A 23,997-nucleotide genomic window follows, 5' to 3' on the forward strand; every position below is an offset into this window, starting at 1 on the left:
CTAATTTAAACATGGGTAAAAACAAGAGCAAACTGACAGCCCAGCGACGCTTGACGTCACCTTTCAGGAAGTATTGATCACATGATCACGTCAGTTTCCTGTTTACTACTGGCCCTGGTTAAAGTTCCTTGGCTACATCCAACACGGATACATTTCATTGCAATTTTACAAAACCGTTCTTTTGTTTGCCTCTACATACATCCGACAGCTTTGGCGTTGTAAACAACACTTAATGTTTTTCTCCAGATCGAAATTAAGTTGAAGACTTGTGCGGACTTCCTGTGATTGGTGGCCGGTGTTGAGATTATTTTGTGGGATGCGGTGTTCTGATGTGGGCTCTGAAAATCAAAAGATAAACCAAAGCGGGGATTTCATTATAAACGGACAATACTTTTTATTTTTGTTGATTGGAGAAATAATAGCGGTAAGAAGTCTTGAAGTCTTTCTCGTGTCGTATAGTAGCCTACAGTCGGTAACGGGCTATTTTGATCACCAGTGCTGTGGAGGGGGATCATCTCGCCAGGACCCTGAACTCGGGACGCGTCCCCGGCTCCGGCCCCAGGCGCCTTGCGGGCGGTGAGGAAGAAGCTTGTCCTGAAGGGATGGCCTGGAGGATCCTCTCGGCCCCAGGGAGCTGCGCTATTTAAGGAAGGGCGGGTTCGAATCGAGCAGAAGGCGGGTGACGGCAGGTGCTCGATGATGGCTAGCAGGAGTGAGGAGATAACCGATCTGATCTATGAGTTCTCTAAGAGTCAGTACAGAGCGAAGGAGGTCACCCCGTGGGTAAGACCGAACACATCAAACATCAGTCAGTTCTTTCCCATAATGCAAAGCAGCTGTTAAATATGTCAGACATATAATGACCTAAAAAAAAAAAAAAAAAAAAATAGTTTAACACGTTCCAACTTCTTATAAATGTAGTCCATGTATTCATGTTGGTTTAATATGATTTTGAAAAACTTTGATCAATGAACAATAAGTAACTAAACAAATTAATACTTAAATAAATACAATTAATGACTTTGGAAATGTAATGCGGTGTAAGTACACAACATACATTTAATGTTATCACTTAATTTATTAATGTTAATAAGTATATAATAATAATAATGTATAATAATCAGGACAGTATATGATCTAGGTCAGCAGTTCAATTCATTTTGAGACAGCAACTGGAAGCAGCTCATGTGATTGTAAGGAACTTCCAAAGGGAAACTAATTTCATGAGTCAGTCTGTTCTTTCCATAGTCACGGATTAAGCGGAGAAAAATTATCATCATATACATCATATGTTCTTCTTCAGTTTAGTTTCTACCTTTTTTGCTAATTTTATTGAGGAACAAAACAAGGACGTGATGAAGAGAGGATGCTGGTGTTCTGATGTGTCAACCCACTAGTAAAAAATAACCCACAGTAGTTAAAACTAATTCACAACCCTAAAGACTGAATTATATTTTTCCGTAGCCTGATGCACTCCTCTTCAAAAATGTAATTATATGTTGTGTCTATATAGCACAACAACTGTGATTGGTCCACTTTGTAACCAGAGATCCCCCCTTTATTATCATGGCATGAAATATATCTGGAAGCTCTGCATATATTGGGAATGTAATAGCCTGATTGGTTGACGCTTGTAATACGGTCTTTCCTTCGTGACTTAGAAGTATGCTGTGGAGCTTCTGAAACCTAAAATGACAAATGGACGTGTACATTGGGGTTGCAAGTGTACTTGCAGAATGACACGGACATACCAACACAAAACTATAAATGCAAACAGCTGCATAGAGGTTATGGTGTTGGTCCGATGTAGAGAAATAACAGGCTCTTAACTGTAACCTTAAACTGGCTTGCTTAGTTGGGGACACTTGACATTTGACTTGACATTTGATATTCAACAGTGCTTTGATCTGCCTGCATTGACACTATTCTTTAAGAGCTGCTGTGCAGCCAAACAATGTACCAGTTATCAATGTAAAGCTGCTTTGACACAATCTACATTGTAAAAAGCGCTATATAAATAAAGGTGACTTGACTTGACCCAAAAATTCCATTGTAATAAAGTCAACTTGTTTTATTGAAAATATTCTCATAGCCTCAGCATTTCATAATTGACACCAAAGTTAGACTGCTTGACCCTGCAATGTTAAAGCATCACGTCTGTTTAAGTTAGTTTAGGTTTAATAGGTTTAGGCTACGTACAGTTCAGAAGCCAAGCAATAAATTAATGGAACCCCAGATCTGTGAAATGAATTTTCACTCACACAGACATTATGGGCTTACATGCCAAAATCACTATGAATGCTTCACAATTGTGTAACATCCTTGTAAATGAGGGATGAGATAAGTGACAATATAGCCTAAGGAAATGCAAATATATATAAAAACAAACAAAAGTACATAAGATGACTTAATCTCATTTTATTTACCAATTATTTTTTGCTGCTGACCTATGATGATTAAATTCCAGCATTCAAAAAAAGAAAATTACTTTAGTTAAAAGTCATGTCTGTTTCTTTTTCTTGCTAATATTAGAGGGTTGAACTTGCTTTCTGTTCTTCTGATAACCTCCTGATAATGATTGCTGAAATGTTCTTAAAAAGTCTTTAAAAGCTTTATGTATTTTATATGTATTTTCAGGTAGAGAGAGTAGAGAAGCGCTATCTGGAGCTGTTTGACCGGGACTACAAGTACAGCATCATCCACAACACCAATGGGGAAGTGTGTGGTCACTACCCACGGAAGATCGTGTTTCTGGAATATGAATCTTCAGACAATAATAAAGAGAGGTAATAACATCACTGTCTCTATTAGTCTACTGAAAACACAGTAGACAGATTAGTAATGTTGGGGAAAAATGTATTTCAGGAAGAAGCATTTTATATTTATGTTTTACCATTATTTCTCTGAAAAATTCTTAAAAGCTACTATGCTTTTTATAGTAAAAGAAGAAGATTATCAATGTGGTATGGTTATTATATTGCTATGCTGAACCAATTACATATGCCTCCACAAAATTAGTATACTTTGATTAGTATACTTTGCTATATGTAGTAGGTTACCAAAGGCCAGTTACACTAGCTGTGTGAAAGTTAAAAGCTTAGTTGTGAGCATAGATATTTTGTATTTTATAATTTACGCACTATTAAATATTTAAACGTTACACACTTGTTGAAACATACCCCATATATTAACTAAATGTTTATGGAAGCCTCTGAGTAGGTGTAACTAATGGAATAAAATGTCAATGAGTTCTGTTTTCATCTAAATGGTGTGTGCGCCACCCTTTCAAATTTGAAATGTAAAAATATAAAAATTTCAATTTTAATGGTTTGTTATTAATTATTAATTATTATTATTAAGTATAGATACAATTCCTTAATATTTCTTACATATTTTATGTAATATTTTATTGAATTATTTCTGTATGGTATTTCAATGTAAATGTAATTTATCACTGTTGACAGTTGTGTGAGGTCTGAAACATCGGCCATAGACCTGAGTCAGGGTAGTGCTATATTTACTTTTCGACAGACATGAAAACATGGCTGTGAGGGATAGAAGTACAGTGTGTTCAATGGATTGTACTGTTTTTTTTTTTTTAACAACATACTGATTACTTAGCTGACAAAACATCTTTCCAAAAGACTTTTCAGTAACCAAAAACTCTATAAAAAAGTTTGAAAGTTGTGAGTTTTGAAAAATACATGTGATCTACAAATTTTTACAGCACATACCATGGTAAACATGTAAGTCTGTCCCTCATGGCCTTGTTTTCGTCCACATAAAATTCAATGTGGCGTCTACCCTGACTAAATTCTATAACCAGAAAACTGACATGCACAGCTTGTCAACACTACTTCTGATGTTTATTATTGTATCAATAACTGTGAATGTCAATTTATGTGATGACACATTACTTTTCTTACAACCAAGTAGATAACTTCTGCTTTAATAAATGGTTCAGAATGTGAGCAATTAAAATTCACAGGTTTTTTTTTTTTCTTTTGAATGGAAATCACATACATATTGTTTCTCCTTACAAAAGTATTTATAAAGTATAAATACAAAATTTATTTATAAAGTATTATAAAGACATTTTAACTTAACATAAAAAAAAAAAACTACAGGTTTTCAGCATTGCAGGAAAGTAGAGTATATTATATATTTTTACGTTTTGGGTTTAATTATTATTTGTTACTTGATAAATTTAAGTTTTTAAAAAAGGCACCACAGAGGGTGATGAGTAATGCCTTGTCTGTTGGGTTAGTGTTCAAATTAATTTTTCAATGCTCAATGTTTTGAATAGTGGTATCAGAATTATTCACGATGAACTTGTTGATTTCGATTGGAGGTCAAGGGTAGTGAGGGAATAAAAATATTATAAACCTCAAAAGGAATTGCAAAAAAGCTAAACGAGACTGAAGATGATTTTTCAAGTTGACTGTGACGTGTTAAGATGGCACCAATCTACTTTAATTAGTGCAATCAGAGCAGCTCTGGTCTCTAAGAACCAAAACAACCCTTGTGTTCTAACAGTTCAATTCTAATTCTAAAACTATTATACCGTTTGGAAATTCTTGACCATTTTAAATTATGAATTTAAGGCTTTCTTAATAGGCAAGCTATCTAAATTAGGTTAGCAATAAACCAGGATCTTGCCTCTGAGATTTTACAGTTCCATTATAGTCTGTTTTTAATGTGTTTAATTTAAATGTTAAAACAATGACATTGAACTTTAGTGTAGCTGCTCAAACATAAGTAACCTACCTACTTTGATTCATAAGTCACTACCTTGTAATTGTCTTTTGCTTTACTGATTTACTAATTACTAATATAGAAATTATACTAGTAATTAGAAATGTTTAACTACTTTGTCTAATGCAGCTACATCTCTTATCTCCCTGCTCAATTGTAATGCAATATCTGTAGTTAAGAACAATGTGGGAAGACTTCATAGAAAGAAATTGGATGTTTGATCCCCTGATGTTCTCTAAATACAGGATAATATTTGTTAATGAAACCTGTTTTGGCATAATGTTGACATTACAATTTTTTTCTTATAACTACTACTACTTAATTGGTCAAGTTCTTGACTGATCTTGTATCGAATGGTAGATTATCAGCCAATAATTTGGTCTGTCACCACCAGTGTATTGTACAATATATATAATTTTTTTTAAATAAATGTTCTTGTCTTCTTTTTCTTCATCTTTGTTCAGCTTTGAGAGTACAGTGCAGATCAGTAAATTGCAGGATTTGGTGAATCGTAGTAAGATGGCTCGTTGTAGAGGGAGATTTGTCTGTCCTGTCATCCTCTACAATGGAAAGGTAACTATATTGCTACTCCAATCAAATGGCCAAATTTTCATTGAAAAGTTTGCCGCATTGTATATTTGGACCACCGGGTGCTTTCTGTTGCTTGCTTCATGTTTCATGTTCATGCTGCTTCAACAAACTGCTATGTTATCCTTGTAGGACATGCCCCTTTTAGACATTTGAATATATTGATAGTAGATAAATCATAGTGTCAATAACAGATTTAATTTTTTCTTGTGAAATCTGGCTGTCGGGATCTTAAGTATTGAGTTCTGGACTATCAGCCTTTGACTTTGAAGGTTGGTATAATTTACTGGGAGCTACCAACAAGCTTCAAGACTTCTCTGTAGTTAGCTTTACCAGGGGCCTGTGTTTCTCTTTTTGTTCTAGCAACCTTAAAGTCTCCTTTTTTCTCCTTTGTTGCAGCATGTGTGTCGATCGTCCACACTAGCAGGTTGGGGCGAACTTTATGGTCGCACTGGATACAACTACATTTTTTCAGGTACACACTCACAATAAGCTACTAAGACAGCTCTGTGTTTGTTCCTCTTCCCAAAACAAACTGTACCAGCATCCAGTTTTTAACTTGAAAGCATGCTGCAAGATGCTGAAAATATCATGAGATGTGGTGCAACTGCCAAAGACATTTTCCCAACAATGGAAAAATAGTGCAGACAGAATGTGTCCTATGTGAGTGACTCGTCACAGGCAGTGTTAATTTTGACAGCAAATTTTGATTTAGCTTTACTCATAGTCTTTTGAATAAAATGCCATTTAGTTTTAGTCATATTTTAGTCATCTGAATTGTTTTAGTTTTAAATATCATAGGATTTTAGTCGACTAAATCTAAAACTACTAAAGTTACTCAGTCAAGAGCAGTGAGTGATCTTCTCTTTATCTTTTATTGTTTGAATAAACATTAAGGACTCAAACTGTTTTCAGTTATCGTCTAGCTTTTCTCAGTGAAAAAAATTTTGTTAACGGACAATATGACAAGTTATATGTTCATAGATTCATGGGAGATTAGATAGTTAAAATATTAAAGTATTATTGTTCCCTAAAATGCACACATATGGCAAAAAATAAATGTACAGTTATTCCTCTGTATGTAATGGAGTATATCCTCCCCCCTCCACTTCTTGTATCATATAAGTCATTGATTGGTTCTTCTATCATTCCTTGGAACTCAGTTGGTCAGTTATGGGGTTGTGGACTTAATGTCTTAATGTAGCTATTGTTGTTTCAAAGTAAGCTTTGAGGCCAAGAGGCATCCATGGCCATTGGCTGTTTTCTCACGTAAATTCAAATATGACAAGTTGTATTATGTGTTGAACATGTTCCACCCATGTTATCGTTTGTGCTTTGGTTGGTTGGAGCAGTTCACCACTGTCACTGCATCTCTCACATTTTGTGAAAATAATACTGAATATGCTTGAAAATATTGTAGCGTTTGTAGCTCAAATCTAGTCGCTGAACCAGCGCAAGCACATATTTGGTGGTGATCGGATCTTGCTTGTGGAGGGTCAGCCTCCTGCAAACTTTAGCTCCAATTCCGTCAACACACCTGCCTGGAAGTTTCTATATAGAAATCATGAAAGGGTTAGTTCACCCAAAAATGACAATTCTGTCATTAAATACCTACCCTCATGTCGTTCCACACCAGTGAGACCTTCGTTCATCTTTGGAACATAAATTAAGATATTTTTGATGAAATCTGAGAGGTATATGACTCGTCCATAGACAGCAATGTAATCAACACTTTCAAGGTCCAGAAAGGTACTAAAGACATTGTTAAAACCGTTGACGTGACTGCAGTGGTTCAACCTTAATTTTATGAAGCGATGAGAATACTTTTTGTGTGGCAAAAGAAAAATAACGACTTTATTCAACAATATCTTCTCTTCTGTGTCATTCTCATACTTTGTTTACGTCGAGCGCTTCCAGGTTCTATGTCAGAACGCTGATTCATTATTGGCTGGCTCTTGCGTCAGCACCACAAGCATGTGTCGTGCTGCTCACGTGTGCAGCTTTGGCCAATACTGAGCCGGCATTCGGACGTAAACACGGAAGTCTTCACTGTGCTTACTGCGTCACCTGCGTAAGGATAATGACACTGAAGAGAAGAGATTGTTGAATAAAGTCATTTATATAAAGAATAAAGTTATTTTTGTTTTGTTTTTGCACACAAAAAGTATTCTCGCCGCTTCATAAAATTAAAGTTGAACCATAGTCACATCAACTGTTTTAATGATGTCTTAAGTACCTTTCTGGACCTTAAAGGTGTTGATTTTATTGCTGTCTAAGGACGAGTCGTATACCTCTCGGATTTCATTACAAATATCTTAATTTGTATTCTGAAGATGAACGAAGGTGTTATGGGTGTGGAACGACATGAGGGTGAGTAATGAATGACAGAATTTTCAATTTTGGGTGAACTAACCCTTGAAGACTTTAGGTGTGTTCAAGCCATGTCGTGATTACCTAATGATTCTGAACTGCAAAAAGCCTTCACGTGGTTGTAGTACTTGTACCACATGGCCGCTGTACCACCTGACCACACTGCAGGTGTGTTCGACTTGAAGCAGCGACCAATCAGTGTATGACATCAAAGTACTGCGAGAGCGATTCAAAAGCATGAGGAGGTTTCTTTACAGTAATTACGACATGGAATAAACGCAGCATTTGTTTAGCTGGTTCAGGTGTGTTTAATAAGGTTCTGCAAGAAAGTGGCCCTCCAGCGGCAAGATCGGGTAGTGACTGGGGCTTTGGTGCCTTGCTCAAGGGCACCTCAGTTGTTGAGGGTGAAAGAGTATTGAGTATCTTCCAGTTTTGAGTATCAAACCCGCAACCTTCAGAATCAAGTCTGACTCTGTAACCATTAGGTCACGACTGCTCCCCATTAATACGTTTTAGAGATTATTGAAACATTTGAACCACATGGTCTGAACCTCTCATGCTACAGTAATCGACTCAGAGAGCTTAAACTGTGGGGCAGTATAGATGTAGTTGTGGAAATTACTTGTTGGATTGCAATAGGTTTAATCTCAAACTATTTCAGGAGGTTCAGATGACACCTTGGGTGAGGCTGAAGAGGTTTTGGAGGATGACTGTGCAGTTCGGTAAGATAAGCTGCCAGGAACACAAACTTACAAGGAGCCAAATGTTTGAATTATTAACTGATTTTTGTATGTTTTGTGAGAATAATTTTGTTTGTTTGTTTCTTTCTTCCTTCCTTCCTTCCTTCCTTCCTTCCTTCCTTCCTTCCTTCCTTCCTTTTCTTTCCTTCCTTCCTTCCTTCCTTCCTTTTCTTTCCTTCCTTCCTTCCTTCCTTCCTTTTCTTTCCTTCCTTCCTTCCTTCCTTCCTTTTCTTTCCTTCCTTCCTTCCTTCCTTCCTTCCTTCCTTCCTTCCTTCCTTCCTTCCCTGGTCTTTCTTTTTCACTCTACAGGAATGATTCACAGTTGTTTGATAAGGTTAGGGGCTCTGACATTAAGCTGTTGAAGTATTTGTCTGTACACTACATTTGTGACCTCATGGTAGAGAAGAAGAAGGTCAAGTTTGGCCTCAAGTGAGTGAACTTCCTGTTATATTCATGTTAGAATGCTTCTGTTAAAATTTACATTATGTGCCATTCTCTGAATTTTTGTAAATGGTGTGTGCCATAAATAATGTAGGGCTTTGACACCCAAATATCAGGGTACAAAATTAACTTTTTACCTACCAGCCAAGGTGGCAGAACAATTACCATCAAAATATTTATTTTTATTCTAAATTGTATTCTAAATTTATTCTGAAATTATTTTTATATGCTCTATATTGTCTGCCAAAGAGATTACATTGTAAGATTTATACATTTAAACTTAATATAGCTTGTTTGCCCACAGCAGGACAATCACTAAATTATAGATAAAACAGAAAAACAAAAGTCACAATTTTCACAGTCACAATTTTCAACTGGTAAGAGGAAGAATAATCTCCAGAAACTCACACATTCACACCTCTGAACCTTTTATTTCTGAACATAAGAGATTCTTCATTATAATACCATTACAGTTCATATTAAAAATATAAATTCTTATGTAAATTTGGTGTACTTTTCTATTTTTGGCTTCATCTAGTTGACAGACATGTGCGCTTACTCAGGAAGGCCTTTGAAATTTAATGACAATTCACTTGGTGTTATGAGAGACTGTTTTCGACTTCATTTTGAAACATTTACAGAATATAGAAAATAACAGTAAAATGTAAGTTATGCACTGAGAAATGCGTCTCTCAAGCACATTAAATGGCACATGCACTCTGCTCTCACAGCTGCTTCTCAGATTTTTGACAACTTGGCAGTTGTCTTGCTGCAGTTTACTCTGTGGCCAATTTTTCAAATAGGTCTTCATACTAACATTGTTTTAACTTCTGTAAGTTTTTCTGTACCCCCACAGCACACATATCCAACGAATCTGTAATGGTCTTATTACCTTACAGAGTGGCATGTAACACTGAAATTCAGCATTTCCCTGACCAAATGGAGAATTTACCCATTTTTGGCACTTTGTTGGAGTTAATTTTGGACCCTGGCCACTGTTAATTATGACATGACTGTGTGTGTTGACTTTAATTTTGTTCATATGTGTTCATATGATGACTTTCCCAGTGATCTCTTGCTCTCTTTACAATTTTGTGTTTGTCTTAGTGTGACTTCCTCAGAAAAGGTGGACAAGGCCCAACGCTACTCTGACTTCACCCTACTCTCTGTGCCTTATCCAGGTCTAGATCTTGCCTTTGCTCTTAACTTTATGCTCGTGCTGATTTCATTTAAAGGAACAAGTTTTGTTCTATTTTTCTTATTCAGTGGCAGTAATTGTTACATTGTACTGTAGTTTTAATAGTAGTAGTTTCATGTGCTTGTTTTCAGGTTGTGAATTCTTCAGGGAATATAAAGACAGAGATTACACAGCAGAAGGACTTGTCTTCAACTGGAATCAGGTCCGTACAAAGTACAAACACAAAAAGTCACTTTCATATGTCAGCATATTAGGCTAGATTGTTGTTTGGACAGAGAAGGTACCAGAAACTGTTTCAGTAAACAAAGTTGATTTTACACTGACCATCACTTTTGGTTGTTTGTGTGTTTGTAGGACTATGTGGATGCTCCGTTGACAATTCCTATTCGCTTTACAAGTAACCTCAACATCAACTGGAGTGAATACCAGGTGCTCAGAGCTCCTCATCAACTTTATTGACTTTTAGATGGAAATACAGTCTGCTGGACAGCTTCATATTCAAAAAATGTGTTGGAGCAAACTACACTGCCCACAAAAACACTTTTTGGATAATTTGAGAGTGAATTTGTAGAGTTTTTGTCAAAAATAGTTTAGTAATTGGTGCCAAGGCACAGTGCTTACTGATATAATGTATAAGGATATACACCAATCCGGCATAACATTATGACCACTGACAGGTGAAATGAATAACACTGATTATCTCTTCCATCACGGTCACAGCACCTGTTAGTGAGTGGGATATATTAGGCAGCAAGTGAACATTTTGTCCTCAAAGTTGATTTGTTAGAAGCAGGAAAATTGAGCAAGTGTAAGGATTTGAGTGAGTTTGACAAGGGCCAAATTGTGATGACTAGATGACTGGGTCAGAGCCTCTCCAAAACTGCAGCTCCTGTGGAGTTTTCCCGGTTTGTAGTGGTCAGTATCTATCAAAAGTGGTCCAAAGAACGAACAGCGGTTCTGATAGAAATGTGTCAGAATACACAGTGCATTGCAGTTTGTTGTGTATGACTGGCCGGGTATTTGTGCGTCTCTTACCTGGAGAACACATGGCACCAGGATGCACTATGCTGGCAGAGGCAGTGTGATGCTTTGGGCAATGTTCTGCTGGGAAACCTTGGGTCCTGCCATCCATGTGGATGTTACTTTGACACGTTCCACCTACCTAAGCATTGTTGCAGACCATGAACACCCTTTCATGCAAACAGTACTCCCTGGTGGCTGTGGCCTCTTTCAGCAGGATATTGTGCCCTGCCACAAAGTAAAAATGGTTCAGGAATGGTTTGAGGAGCACAGCAACGAGTTTGAGGTGTTGACTTGGCCTCCAAATTCCCCAGATCTCAATCCAATCGAGCATCTGTGGCATGTGCTGAACAAAAAAGTCTGATCCATGGAGGCCCCACCTCGCAACTTACAGTACTTAAAGAATCTGCTGCGAACATCTTGGTGCCCACCTTCAGGGGTCTAGTGGAGTCCGTGCCTCAACAGGTCAAGGCTGTTTTGGTAGCAAAAGTGGGACCAACACAATATTAGGAAGGTGGTCAAAATGTTATGCCTGATCAGTGTATATAAATACATATTAAAACGTAGTCCTAGAGGGAGAATATTGCATTGACCGGTAGCTTTTAGGTGTCTTCACAAAATTAAATGAACATTTTGAAAAATGTCATTGTTAACATAAACAGTGTAACTTAATGGTTAATACTCTAACAAAGGTTAATAAAGAATGCAGGATGGTGATACACAGTTTTATGTTCTTAAATTTAATTATGGCCTTCGTATTTTTCAGTCATGGGACCTGGTGCAGCAGACTCAGAACTACCTGAAACTGCTTCTACACATCATCAACTCTGATGGTAAACTGCTGTGCTTACACATGTCCTCATCAAACTGTACGACAGGTTTTACTTGTCTGTGTAGTTTTGGATAACCGTTTGGTGTGTTGTGGCCTGTTGTGTGTTGCAGATGAGAACGGTTTACTGGTGCACTGTATATCAGGATGGGACCGGACACCCCTCTTTGTGTCCCTGCTCAGGCTCTCCTTGTGGGCGGTGAGTATCCATTCCTGTCTCTCATTACATCTGTCCTCATTTTATAACTTTATTCACCCCACAGTGCTAACTACCCTCATTTCTTCTATTTTCCTTTCCTTACCATTCTTTGTGTTGTGGCTAATGTTGGGCAATTATTAAGTTTTAAGAGTTGAATTAATTTTGCATTTTCATAGGACGGTGCCATTCATGCCAGTCTGGAGCCATCTGAGATCCTTTACCTGACTATCGCATATGACTGGTTTCTTTTTGGGTTAGTCTCATTCCTGTTTTACTTACACATCTGTGTCTTGGAATGTACCAATATTAAACATCTGGCACATAACAATAAGCTGATAATTCGTTGCACGTTATTTTTTCTAAAGATTAGAAAAAATCCAAATCACACAAGGTAACATTTCATGTTACTAAAGTACTGAAGACACCGACCCTGCTATTATTAAATGCACACAACTAACACTGCAAGGAATTCTGATATACCTGGAGAGAGCTATTCATTAACATTCTCATTCATCTCTTGGCACTTGTTTGACTGGCAGATGCAGTATGCCATGTGACTCAGTAAATTATATGATAACTATATAGCAGCTTTATGACATTAATTTGTAGGAAACCCAAAAAGTTACCTGGCACCATGTGTTCCCTTTGATTAATTTTGAATTTTGTAAGCAATAAGCACAAAACATGAACTCATCTTCAAGCAATGTTAACCACATATATATTTAATTTTCACATTTTGTTCAACAACCTGAATATAAACATTTTTGCTACAGGTCTGAAGGGTGAATAAAAAGAAATTGTGTCTGCAGGAAGTGATGTAACATCATTAAATATGCAAAAAAATATAAGAATATTCTCACTGATTTTTATTTTTTGTCCTTTTCACTAGTCACATGTTGCCTGACCGACTCTCTAAGGGGGAGGAGGTGAGACTTCACCTATTTTTAACCTATGCCAAGAATATCTGTTACTTTTGAATGGAATACAGTCTATGTGATTTAGATGGTAATTATGGTTTGGTGTGCATCTTCCAGACATTGTTCATGTGTGAGAATTGTATGAAGGATGATTGCTGTGTTAAATGCACATATAACTCAAGAGTGTTTTTATAATTTTATTTTGTATGAAAACAATTTGAGTTTTGATATTCTCTCTCCTAGATTTTCTTTTTTTGCTTCAATTTTCTGAAGCATATTGTTTGTGAGACATTTTCAGTCAAGAAAAAACAAAGGTAAGCTATTTCTGATTTTAAATATGATAACCAGTAATAACAATAAAAAACAATAACCAGTAATTTCAGTGCAGGCTGGTTCTCACCTCGATTTTGAAAAAAATTAGGTTCCAAACCTGATCAAACTCATCTGCCTGTAGCCTTCTAGTAATCTTGAAGACTTTGATTTGCTTGTTCATGTGTGTTTGGTTAGTTTGAGCTAAGTCTGCAGGAAAGTGTATCTCGAGGCCCAGAGTTGCCCCTGGTCTATAATGACAGTTAAATATCTGGAAAAACGTTGACCAATCAACTTACAGTAGATATTGAACAAGGTCATTTGAAAACAAAATGTGGTTGACTTATTTGACTTTTGGGGGTCTGTGGAAAATTAAAAAAAAAAAAAAAAAAAAAAAAAATCACCCACTGGAAATTTTTTACATGCAGGCAAATTGTTTCATGTACCGCAGATGTACTTTGCTCAAGAACTAGTGGTGTTGGTTAAAATTTTTATAAAATATTTAAGATTTTGCAAACTAGTCTGGATTTTTGCCAAAGTTAAAAAAAAAAAAAAAAACTGGAGGAAGATTCTTTGGAGTACATAGGTCAGTAATTATCAAATACATGCTAAACTTTGAATTCGGCATATCTACAGGACCATCAGTGGTTATAGGCTTTCCCTAATATCACAAAACATCTATAACACCTAAACAAAATTTACTAAATTCCATTTGTGTGAGATTTGCACCAGCCTGATTATAGAAAAAGGCTTTTTCTTCCTCTAAATTTGTCTGTATCTCCAAATTAAATGGCCATATGGAATTCTATTGCTTTAGATTAGATAAATTCGATATGACTTTTAGATAAAATCAAACTCCTCCCAGAAAGTTTGTCTAATTGGTGTGAAATGTTGTATGTATTATTCCCACACAGCAAAAAATTCTTTAAATTGTTTAGCAAACACATTCCACTTGTATTGCACTCAAAATTTGGTCAAATTTCACTAATAAGGCAGGCTGTAAGTTCAACATCTTTATAGGTTCTGTGATTGTTTCATAACGTAAAGTTTGATTTACCAAATTGGTGAAAAATGTATACTGTTTTGCTAAATTCGGAAACTAAGGTAATATTTGTTCCATTTCTCAATGCACTTGGAGCCATCTTGTGGCTGTATTATTGTACTTTTTCCCTTTTTTTTCTTCTCTCTTTTCAGAAGAAAAAATTCTCAGTTCAAAGATGCTGACTTCACAGTTGATGACCTCTGCCAGTTAAGTAAGTCCTGTTTTCCTAAATTTCTGCAGTTTTTCAGAATATCCTTTCATTAAAATTAGTGATTAGGTGAACATTCTGACTACAGTGGCCAAGCAGCAGACTCACAAACCTTTATGATTATAAGAACTATCTAGTTATAGTTATAGGATGTGATCCTCCTGCTTGTGGTTGTCCCTGCAGGATTTTTTATTTTTAAATAGACTAAATGCTGTTTTATTATCCTTTCTCTCTCTCTCTCTCTCTCTCTCTCTCTCTCTCTCTCTCTCTCTCTCTCTCTCTCTCTCTCTCTCTCTCGGTCTCTCTGTCTCTCTGTCTCAGAGTCCAGAGATCGGGGTAGTGTGACAAGTCTGAGCAGTGATTTCTCTCTCATCACAGAAGATACATCTGCTCCCTCCAGTCTACATGCAGAAGCTACAGACCCAATTACCACTGGACCACAGGCTTCTAGCGGGTAGGGCTTACAAAATAAGCACCTTTAATGGTACCTTATTAGTATGAATGCACTTACACCTGTGTAAGACAAGCAGGATCAGTCAGGTAGCCAGATGGAGACTGTGGTTACACATGGGTCTCTTGCCAATTGCCCTCTGTAGGTCTGCTTCACTCTACTGTAAGCATAAATCTCTAGCCACAGAAAGTGGAGAAAATATATTAGCGTACCCTCAGTAGTGGAGGAAAAAAGGATGCTGCATTATTATGGTAACACTTTACAATAAGGAGTCATTTGTTAACATTAGTTAATGCATTAGTTACATGAACTAACATTGAACAATACATTTTTGAAAGCTTTTGATCATCTTTGTTAATGTTAGTAAAAATGCTTTAAAAAATGTATTGTTCATAGTGCATTAACAAATACAACTTTTGATTTTAATAATCTATCGGTAAATGCTTAAATTAACATTAAGATGCTGTAAATGGAAGTATTGTTCATTGTTAGTTCATGTTAACTAATATAGTTAACTAATGTTTACAAATGAAACCTTAATGTAAAGTGTTACTATTATTATTTAATGCGTTAAACAATCCATTTTAATTACAGAAAATAACTCATTATTTTCATGTTCACATTTTATATTTGAATAAATAATTTTTGTCTTGACAATTGCGGTTTTAAATGCTGTTGACTTATTTAGTGTTTATCACAGGAGGAAAGGCATGCCATTGTCTTCTAATTCTGTGCTTTGGAACCGACCAATCACTTCAGAGGAGCGAATACCTAATGTAATCACTGAGGCTAGTCCTCTGGGGTCCTTTAAGTCCTCAAGCTCTTCCTCATCCAACCACTCAGATCAAAATCTCACACGGACGGGAAGCACCCCATTAGCTGTACCAGGAAGGAGGTGGGTACTTGTAAAGTTTATTTGTAGTGCTTTTGCCAGTTTTGTTTTGCTTGTAAATCGATGAAATTGTTTTGTCTTTGTTTGGAAGGAGTTATACCAAACCATTTGTGTCTTTCAGTGTACATGCTTGATGAAAGCACCTTAGGGTACCTTTTAGAAAAAAGCTTTTTGAGAACCTAATCTTGTCTTTTATAAAGAAAATTATTTTATTTGAAAATAATTTTCAAATTGAATATTTTTCATATTTTAATTTTTATATTGAAAGTATGATAAATACTGTTAAAATATACCAACAATCACACTTAATAAAAAATAAATAAATAAACACGTTATAGCATACCATAAAAATAACATTCATTTCCAGTAGAACTCCCAATGACTGATATCTCACCTTTTTTTTTTATGTACAGTGACAAATGGTGGCATGTCAAAAAACACAGGTGTTTGATCCGCATTACCTATCTGATCCAGGGGATATGAATGTTTTTTCCTTAGGCCAATCACATAGTGCTGAAAAGACAGCAGTTTCTTCATGAAGTTGGAGGGCAAGCGCTGGGCAAAACTTTTTCTGTAGCATAATGCTAATCCATTACGCTGCATCATTCCTATGCCGCATTAAAAGGGCCCACTTCTAAGAAATCAACAGGCAAGTGTGTCAGCATGCAGCGAAACAAGAAATTAGGGGCCTCGCTCGTGGGTATGTTCAGCTCTTTGGCGACATCCAGTGCCTTCAGCTGGATGACGGCTCTGGTTATGGGAAGCCCCTCATTTTTTCCCTCGGCCACACACCGACACACCCGCCTGCCAGTCTCTTTGAAACTTTTTATTTGACTGTTAGCATTTTTAAGACTTTTTTTTGGCCTTGCCATCTTCTAACCTTACACTCAGACACACCGTATTTCTTGGCTGCTTAATGGCAGTTGTGTGATGACTCTTCTGCGTTTATCAGTCTTGGTGGGCACACTCATTTTACACGTAATTGCTATTCCCTATTGTTGCTGGTGTATTATTGACATTTAAAGTCTAGATCCTGAATATAAGATGACCCAATTTTTTCAGATGTATTTCCAATAAAAAAGCACCGTCTTATATTGGGAAGAATAGTCTTCTTTAAAAGAACCAATTTAGAGTCCAATGTGTTTGTGAAAGCTCACCGTAATTTGTATAGACAGAGATTACAATCGAGCTTCTATTAGCTCAATTAGCTGCTATTTCAAAAATGGCACAAGTTTCTGTTCGTCTTGTTGGTCACGGTAACCCCGCCCCCAGCCCCTGACAAAAACAGTTCTTACTTCTAGACAAGCAGTGTTTTGGTGCTACTTTTCCTGGTTCAGAGCTTTGGGTGTCGAAAGACAAAGAACTGATTTGAACCAGCACTCAAACTTCCTTGGTGGAAAAGGGGTATTTGTGAACCCAAAAGTGAACTGAGTGAAGAAGAACCAATTCTATTTCTTGACCTTGGCAGTGTATATGAGTAGTTATATGAGATCTTTTGTGATCTAAAGGCATGAATTAATGATAAGTTGAAATTTGTCAACACACGCTTTCATAATAATTTTAAGTACCAAAGAGCCAAAATTTTGTAATTGGACCAACCCTACTGGCCAAAATGACTTTTAATACAAAATGTCTTTTCTAACTATCTTTTTTTTTTTTTCTTGCTCTATTAACCTTTTAATACTTCCAATGTCTCTCTCAATCTCAGACCAGTGGTCGAGTATGCTCGGTCAGGCTCCTCGCTATCCACAGATTATGGCAGTTGGCAGATTGTCTCAGGATGTGGGAGCATCCATGATCTTCCCCCGGTGCCCTCAGAGTCTCCTCTTCCATTCAGCTTCCAGGATGAGGGTCCCAGTGGACGAATGTGAGTCTCATACACACTCTGACCCCACCTATTCACTGTATTCTTGTATTCTCCACTGCCTGTCCAGCAGTTTACCTGTATTTGTGCACTAGATTTTAAGTCACTTTAAGTAAGAAGGCGTTTGCGAAGATCATAACTTTAAATGCAATTTAGCCCTCCTTTCCCCCATTCTCTTGTTTCATCCATTTTATGGTTCTGCTTCATCAGACCCAGCAGGTTGAGGAAGTGTAGTTTAACAGAAATTAGAAATTCTTGTTCCAAACTTTATTTATGTGCTTTCTGTACAAAGGTGGTTTGTCATGTAAAAAATGGACAAAGTTGTAAAAATAAGAGATTAAAAGAGTAATATATTTACAAAAAAAAAAAAAAAACCCTGAGGTATTATGAGTCATTTTTTTCATAATAGGAATAGGCTCCCAAGCAGGCTTCATCATTAGAAGATGTGAAGAATTTTATGACACAGCACCGTGCTTTCGTTAGTATTCACATACATCAGTAATTATTTAAGAGAACTGAATTTGTTCACTGAATCTTTAGCCTAACTACTTTTTTAAAGGAGTATTGTATAAATAAATTTCATATTTAAAGTACTATTAAAATAATTAAAAAGAGTAAAATAAAACAACTGTATGTAGTCATGTAGTCAAATTCAAACATACAAAGAAAAATAGGTAATAAAGAAGAGCGAAAAAACATTACAACCAATAAAGAATGCTTTAAGTATCTAACTGTAGAGGGCTTATTAAAGTTTCAGACAGGAGCAGTGTGTGAATTTTTTTTTTCTTTTTTTTTTTCCTTCTCTCTCTCTTTCTCAGCATTATTGCTGTTGGATTATTATTAATGACATCATAGACAGCGGCAGGTCTAATAGGCTGCATTTATGCTTATGGGCATACCTAATGTACAGATCTATTTTGACATAAGATGTTTTTTCACATCTGTTTACAAACTCTTGACATAACTGTTTACGTTCATTTTGCATCATTCAAGTGCATCTTTCCAGTGCATTTGCATTCAAGGGTTCATCCAAAAATGAAAATCATCATTTACTCACCCTCATTTCAAACCCATGAGACTTTTTTCATCTTCAAAACACAAAGATATTTCTAATGAAATCAGAGATTTCTCTCCATCCACTGACACTCCATTCACCCAAAACATTGATGATTCAAAATGTTGAGATTTGTTGATGAGGTTTGCTTGTCACACAAGCACGTTTGAGCTTAAAGGGTTAGTTCACCCAAAAATGAAAATTCTGTCAATAATGACTAATTAATACCCTTATGTTGTTCCAAACCCGTAAGACATTCGTTCATCTTTGGAATACAAATGAAGGTCTTTTTAATGAAATCTGAGAGCTTTCTGTTCCTCCATTGACAGCCTAAGCAACTACCACTTTCAAACCCCAGAAAGGTAGTAAAGACATCATTAAAGTAATCCATGTGTCTCCGGTGGTTTAACCTCAAACGCGTGTGTATTGTTTGTGCAAAAATACATAATTTACTACTTTATTTACAAAATAATAACCTCCAACGCGCATTCACGCAACAACATCTGCTCTCGCATCAACATAAACACGCATGTGTTGTGGTGCTTTCCTGAACATAAGTCTGCTCTTGGTTTGCTTGAAAGTGGTAGTTGTGTAGAATGTGAATGGAGGGACAGAAAGCTCTCTGATGAATGATGAATTTTATTTTTGGGAATTTTATTTTTGGGTAATCTAACCCTTTAAGAAAGAACAAAAAGAGGTTTGTTCTTGTGCATCACGCAAGTACGGTTAAAAGGTAAGTTCTCCCAAAAATGAAATTTCCTTTAAGTACTCACCCTCATGTCGTTCCATACCCATAAGACCTTTGTTCATCTTCGGAACACAAATTAAGATATTTTTGATGAAATCCGAGGGTATCTGAACCACACATAGGCAACAATGTCACTGTACCTTTTGAGGTCCAGAAAGGTAGTAAAAACATTGTTAAAATTGTATTGGCCAAAGCTGTACATGTGAGCACCACAATGCATGCATGTGATGCTGACTCAGGAGCTGGCCAAGACTGAGCCAGCGTAAAAACAGAAGCCTGCACTGCGTTCACTACATCAACTCCGTATGACAACAATTAAAATTGATAAATAAAGTCGTTATTTTTGTTTTGTTTTTGTGCACAAAAAGTATTCTCATCACTTCATAACATTAATGTTGAACCTCTGTAGTCACATTGACTATTTTAACAATCTTTTTACTACCTTTCTGGATGTCAAAATGTGCAATGACATTGCTGCCTATGTGTGGTTCAGATACCCTCGGATTTCATAAAAAATATCTTAATTTGTGTTCCGAAGATGAACTAAGGTCTTACAGGTTTGGGACGACATGAGGGTGAGTACTTAATGACAGAAATTTCATTTTTGGGTGACCTAACACTTTAAGCTTCTGTTTACCATATTTGATATTCTCTATGTAAGCGCAGTAATCAATGTTTATATGTGAATAAAAGCCTAAATTAAATCTGTTCATCATATAAAATGATCATGTCTCTTCAGAAGACTTAAATTAAACAACTTGATTCAATACAATTTCTTTACAAACTTTTTGAGGCATCAAAGTATCGGTGGAATCGACTTTCAGTGGAGGGACAGAAATTAATAATTTCTGTGCATAATTTCTAAAGCCAGATCCACAATAATATGTTTTATTTTAAAATTAAATTTTCAAATGAAAATAACATTTTCTAAAGTGAGATAAACTCTCGTATCGCTCCTGCATGACATTATGTAAACGGAATTTATGACAAAGAACTGCAGATGCAGATATCATGACAATCTATTGATAAACACACACCTTGTCCTCTGCTTGTACTCTGGTGCTGCGCCGCTGCAGACTGAAGAATGCGCTGAGTAGCGCAGACTAAAAGAAGTGGGCAGCTGAAGCCTGCCGCCGTTTTCAAATGAGGTTTAAAGGGGACTGAGGCAATTACGAATTTGTGTACAGATTACGATGCTAATCAAAAAAAATTTGGGGGGTGCTGAGTAGAAAAAGGGCCTAGTGATGCCGTACCGGCAACATGTGAGAAGTGCTGGTACGCTAGAAAAAGTGAGGGTATGCTACAGCTTAAAATACAGAAGTGCCGGTACTGCGTACCGTTCTGTACCGGCCCACTTTGAGCTCTGCCCACGCCGTCAGTTGCATCTCTTCACCTACATTCACAAACCCTCTCCTTTGGCGTAATGGGAGGATAAAATTTCCATCCTATGCACACTTCAAAATCTTACCATAAGCAGTAGGTCATCCTGGTACTTTTCGCCTACTGTCTTATGAATACTGTGTATTCGGACATAAATTCGGACATAGTACTCAGCTTACATACTGTTTTTTCCTACTTATAGAGTATGGAAGTAGACATATTCTTTATATATATATATATATATATATAAAATATATCCTTAATTCCAAAAAAGCATAAGCAATGCCTTAGTAGGGCATTTGGAAATTGAAACTCTTACAGTGGAATGTAAAATCTTCAAAGTGAATAGGACACAGGCTTTTATGATATTGTGTGATCTAAAAATGCATGAAGATTTTTTTTTGTACATATTGAGCTGTGAGGAAGGCACAAAAATTTGGTCATTAAGTGAAGGGAGAGAATAGGATAAATGCAGTTTCTTTGTTTTCTTCTCTCTCTTTTCTTTCTAGGTGCACATTTGTACCCGATAGGCAGGTGAGATTGGAGGCAGTGAGGGAGTTGTTCCTTTCAGCCTATAGCTCTACAGTAGGACTCAAATCGTCATCTCCAAGCCCTTCCGGTGCCATCTCGGGCCTGCTGGAGCAGTTTGCCCGTGGGGTCGGCCTTCGTGGCACCAACGCCATTATCTGAGCCTTCCTCTGTTGCAGCCATAATTTTCACTCAGCTCTATTATACATCCTCAGGACTTTTGATGTCATTGTTTTTTCTCCTCCTACTGCACCTTGATGTGGCACCATATCTACCACATCAGGAGTACCTAATTTATTGGTGTAGCTGTACAGTAAATCCTTCTTCATCCCTTTCTTTTCCATCTCTCGGCCTCTAGTTCCTCTTTTTTTTCTCACTCTTATTCTCTCCTCTCACTTATTCCAATGCAAGTCCCTACTTGCAGAAAGGAAAAGTGCCAAATCTAAATACAGGGCTACATTAAACTGACTGTTTATTTTTTCCTCTACATTTTGAATTTTTGTTTTTACAGACCAAATAATGTCCATTTGTTGATTTGTCTAATTTAGATTTTAATTAGCGCTGCTTCAATTTTATTTTTCTTTACCCTTGTTACTTACTTTGCATGTTGCACATTTGTACTGTAATAGGGAAGAATAGAGAGAGGTTAATGGGATCCTGGCAGAAAAGGGAAAATTATCACCAAGCTCAACAATAAAAAATTATACTTCAAGGAACAAAAAGGTAAATGTAATTGGGGGAAAATGTTTTCACACAGAAAGAGGGTCTTGCTCCCCCATTTTAAATGCTTGTTTTATTTTAGTTGCTGACTGTCTTATACACTTAAAAGAAATTATTGTAAAATTATTCTGTTGAAATTATTGTAAAGACTGTAAAGACCTTAAGCCGTGTTCAAGATTTGAACTAAGCCTAAAGACTGTCAGTTGTTTTGTGGTATTTTTAGGAATGGCAGCAGTTTGGGCAGTAGTAATGTAAGACAATGTCATTGTTCTTTTAATGATCAATTATTTGATTATTTAATGAGTGTGTTATGAATTTAATTCAATTTATTTTTAATTCAATTGTTTTTAAACCTTATCAATCAAGTACACAAAATAGTAAAGATTAATTTTATCAGAACTAATCTTTCGAGAGCAGCAGGCCGTGTCCTGCACTTACGTTTTCTGAAGCCAAGTCGTTTTATTATTAGACAATTTTGTTTTTCTTGTCAATGATTTCTCTCTTTCTTTCTCGTTTTTTCTTTTTTTTTTTTTTTTTTTCATTTTTCTTTTTGGTAAATGCCTCAAAATAACTGAATTGCCTTGGCAATATATTACAAATACAGATATTACAGATATTAATTCCTGTACTTACACGAATGCCTATAAAGTGGCACTTGAATTCAAGGATTGAAAACATTTAATTTGTAGTATTTTGGACATAAAACCATTGTGGCCTCTTTACCTCAGGGCCTTTTTATTGTGCCTTTTTATTTAAAGGAGCTAAAATTCAGTTTTCATGCATGGCTGCATTATTTCATATAACTTTTAGATTTTAAGACCATGTCTTGCTGTTTCTCTTTTTGTTCATTTGTGACACAATAACGTCCTTCTGTACTGTAGCAACTTCCAGTGTTGGGCAAAATACAGACTAAAAGAATTCTCCCTTGTCAGTTCACGAGTTTTATTTTTTAAATTTTTTTATTGAATTACAGGGTCAAGCACAATAGCGGCAAATCTGTTACAAGTTTAATAGGATGCAACATCCCAGTGATTATTTTATGAAAGTGATTAAAATACATAATTAAACATAATTATAATATAATTGCCTACAGCTCTTTGTTTATACACTAGGTGGCACTGTCATCGAGTTTGTTATCAGACTATGGTTTCATGCAAAATGTCAGTATGCCAAAGCATTGCAATACAGCCTCATGTATTTTGACATCTTGCCATCATATTTGTTGTTGTTACATGAGAACAGTTTAAATCAAACAACTTTTAGGCAGCATGTCCTCAACTGTCCTCTTAGTGTGTCTTAGGGTGTACTCACACTAAGGGTTCCCCCTCCCCACTCCCCCGCTGGCCTGCACTCATATTGCACTTGACGTAAGCGTGATCCGGCACGGAACGTTATATACAATGCAACTTTCTGAATGGAAGGAAACAGGAAGGAATGCACTTTCGCGCTAATATATTTATCATTTATGCCGAGCAAAGATTTTCACTTGCACGTATCAGAGTATTATTACAAAGGCAGCTGATAAGTTTGCTGAGGAGTTTGCAGCTTTACTCGCAAACATGATGACAGGGAGGTGACGGCCGTGCGTAAATCGAGTTACCCCTCCCACTTCTGCTAGTTTTACTGAGATTTCTTATCCCGTGCGAACTGGCCATTAATATTACAGACATCCTGTGGTAAAAATTAAATTACTCCACCTCCCCATGTAAAACTAATCCCGTCCGAATAGGGCTTATAAAGTAAT

General features: G+C 36.4%; 1 protein-coding gene across 8 annotated transcripts; it reads left to right on the top strand.

Annotated features, from left to right (window-relative positions):
- Window positions 1-73: 73 nt before the first annotated feature.
- Window positions 74-23,176, top strand: mtmr14 (myotubularin related protein 14). Of its 8 annotated transcripts, XM_051896031.1 has the most exons (20): window positions 78-424; window positions 497-783; window positions 2,638-2,786; window positions 5,220-5,328; window positions 5,743-5,818; window positions 8,375-8,435; window positions 8,763-8,882; window positions 10,002-10,075; window positions 10,224-10,294; window positions 10,447-10,521; window positions 11,879-11,945; window positions 12,055-12,140; window positions 12,317-12,393; window positions 13,030-13,066; window positions 13,301-13,371; window positions 14,561-14,619; window positions 14,938-15,070; window positions 15,756-15,962; window positions 17,668-17,826; window positions 21,515-23,176. In XM_051896031.1, exons 2-20 carry the CDS (start codon window positions 697-699, stop codon window positions 21,693-21,695), a joined length of 1,899 nt encoding a protein of 632 aa, XP_051751991.1. In that variant the 5' UTR covers window positions 78-424; window positions 497-696; the 3' UTR covers window positions 21,696-23,176. The 8 variants fall into 8 exon arrangements, with proteins under 8 accessions (XP_051751996.1, XP_051751997.1, XP_051751993.1 ...); XM_051896033.1 differs by having other exon boundaries at window positions 77-783; window positions 14,995-15,070; XM_051896030.1 differs by having other exon boundaries at window positions 78-783.
- The last annotated feature ends 821 nt before the right edge of the window (window positions 23,177-23,997 follow it).

Source organism: Ctenopharyngodon idella, chromosome 6, assembly GCF_019924925.1.
Source record: "Ctenopharyngodon idella isolate HZGC_01 chromosome 6, HZGC01, whole genome shotgun sequence".
NCBI lineage: Eukaryota > Metazoa > Chordata > Actinopteri > Cypriniformes > Xenocyprididae > Ctenopharyngodon > Ctenopharyngodon idella.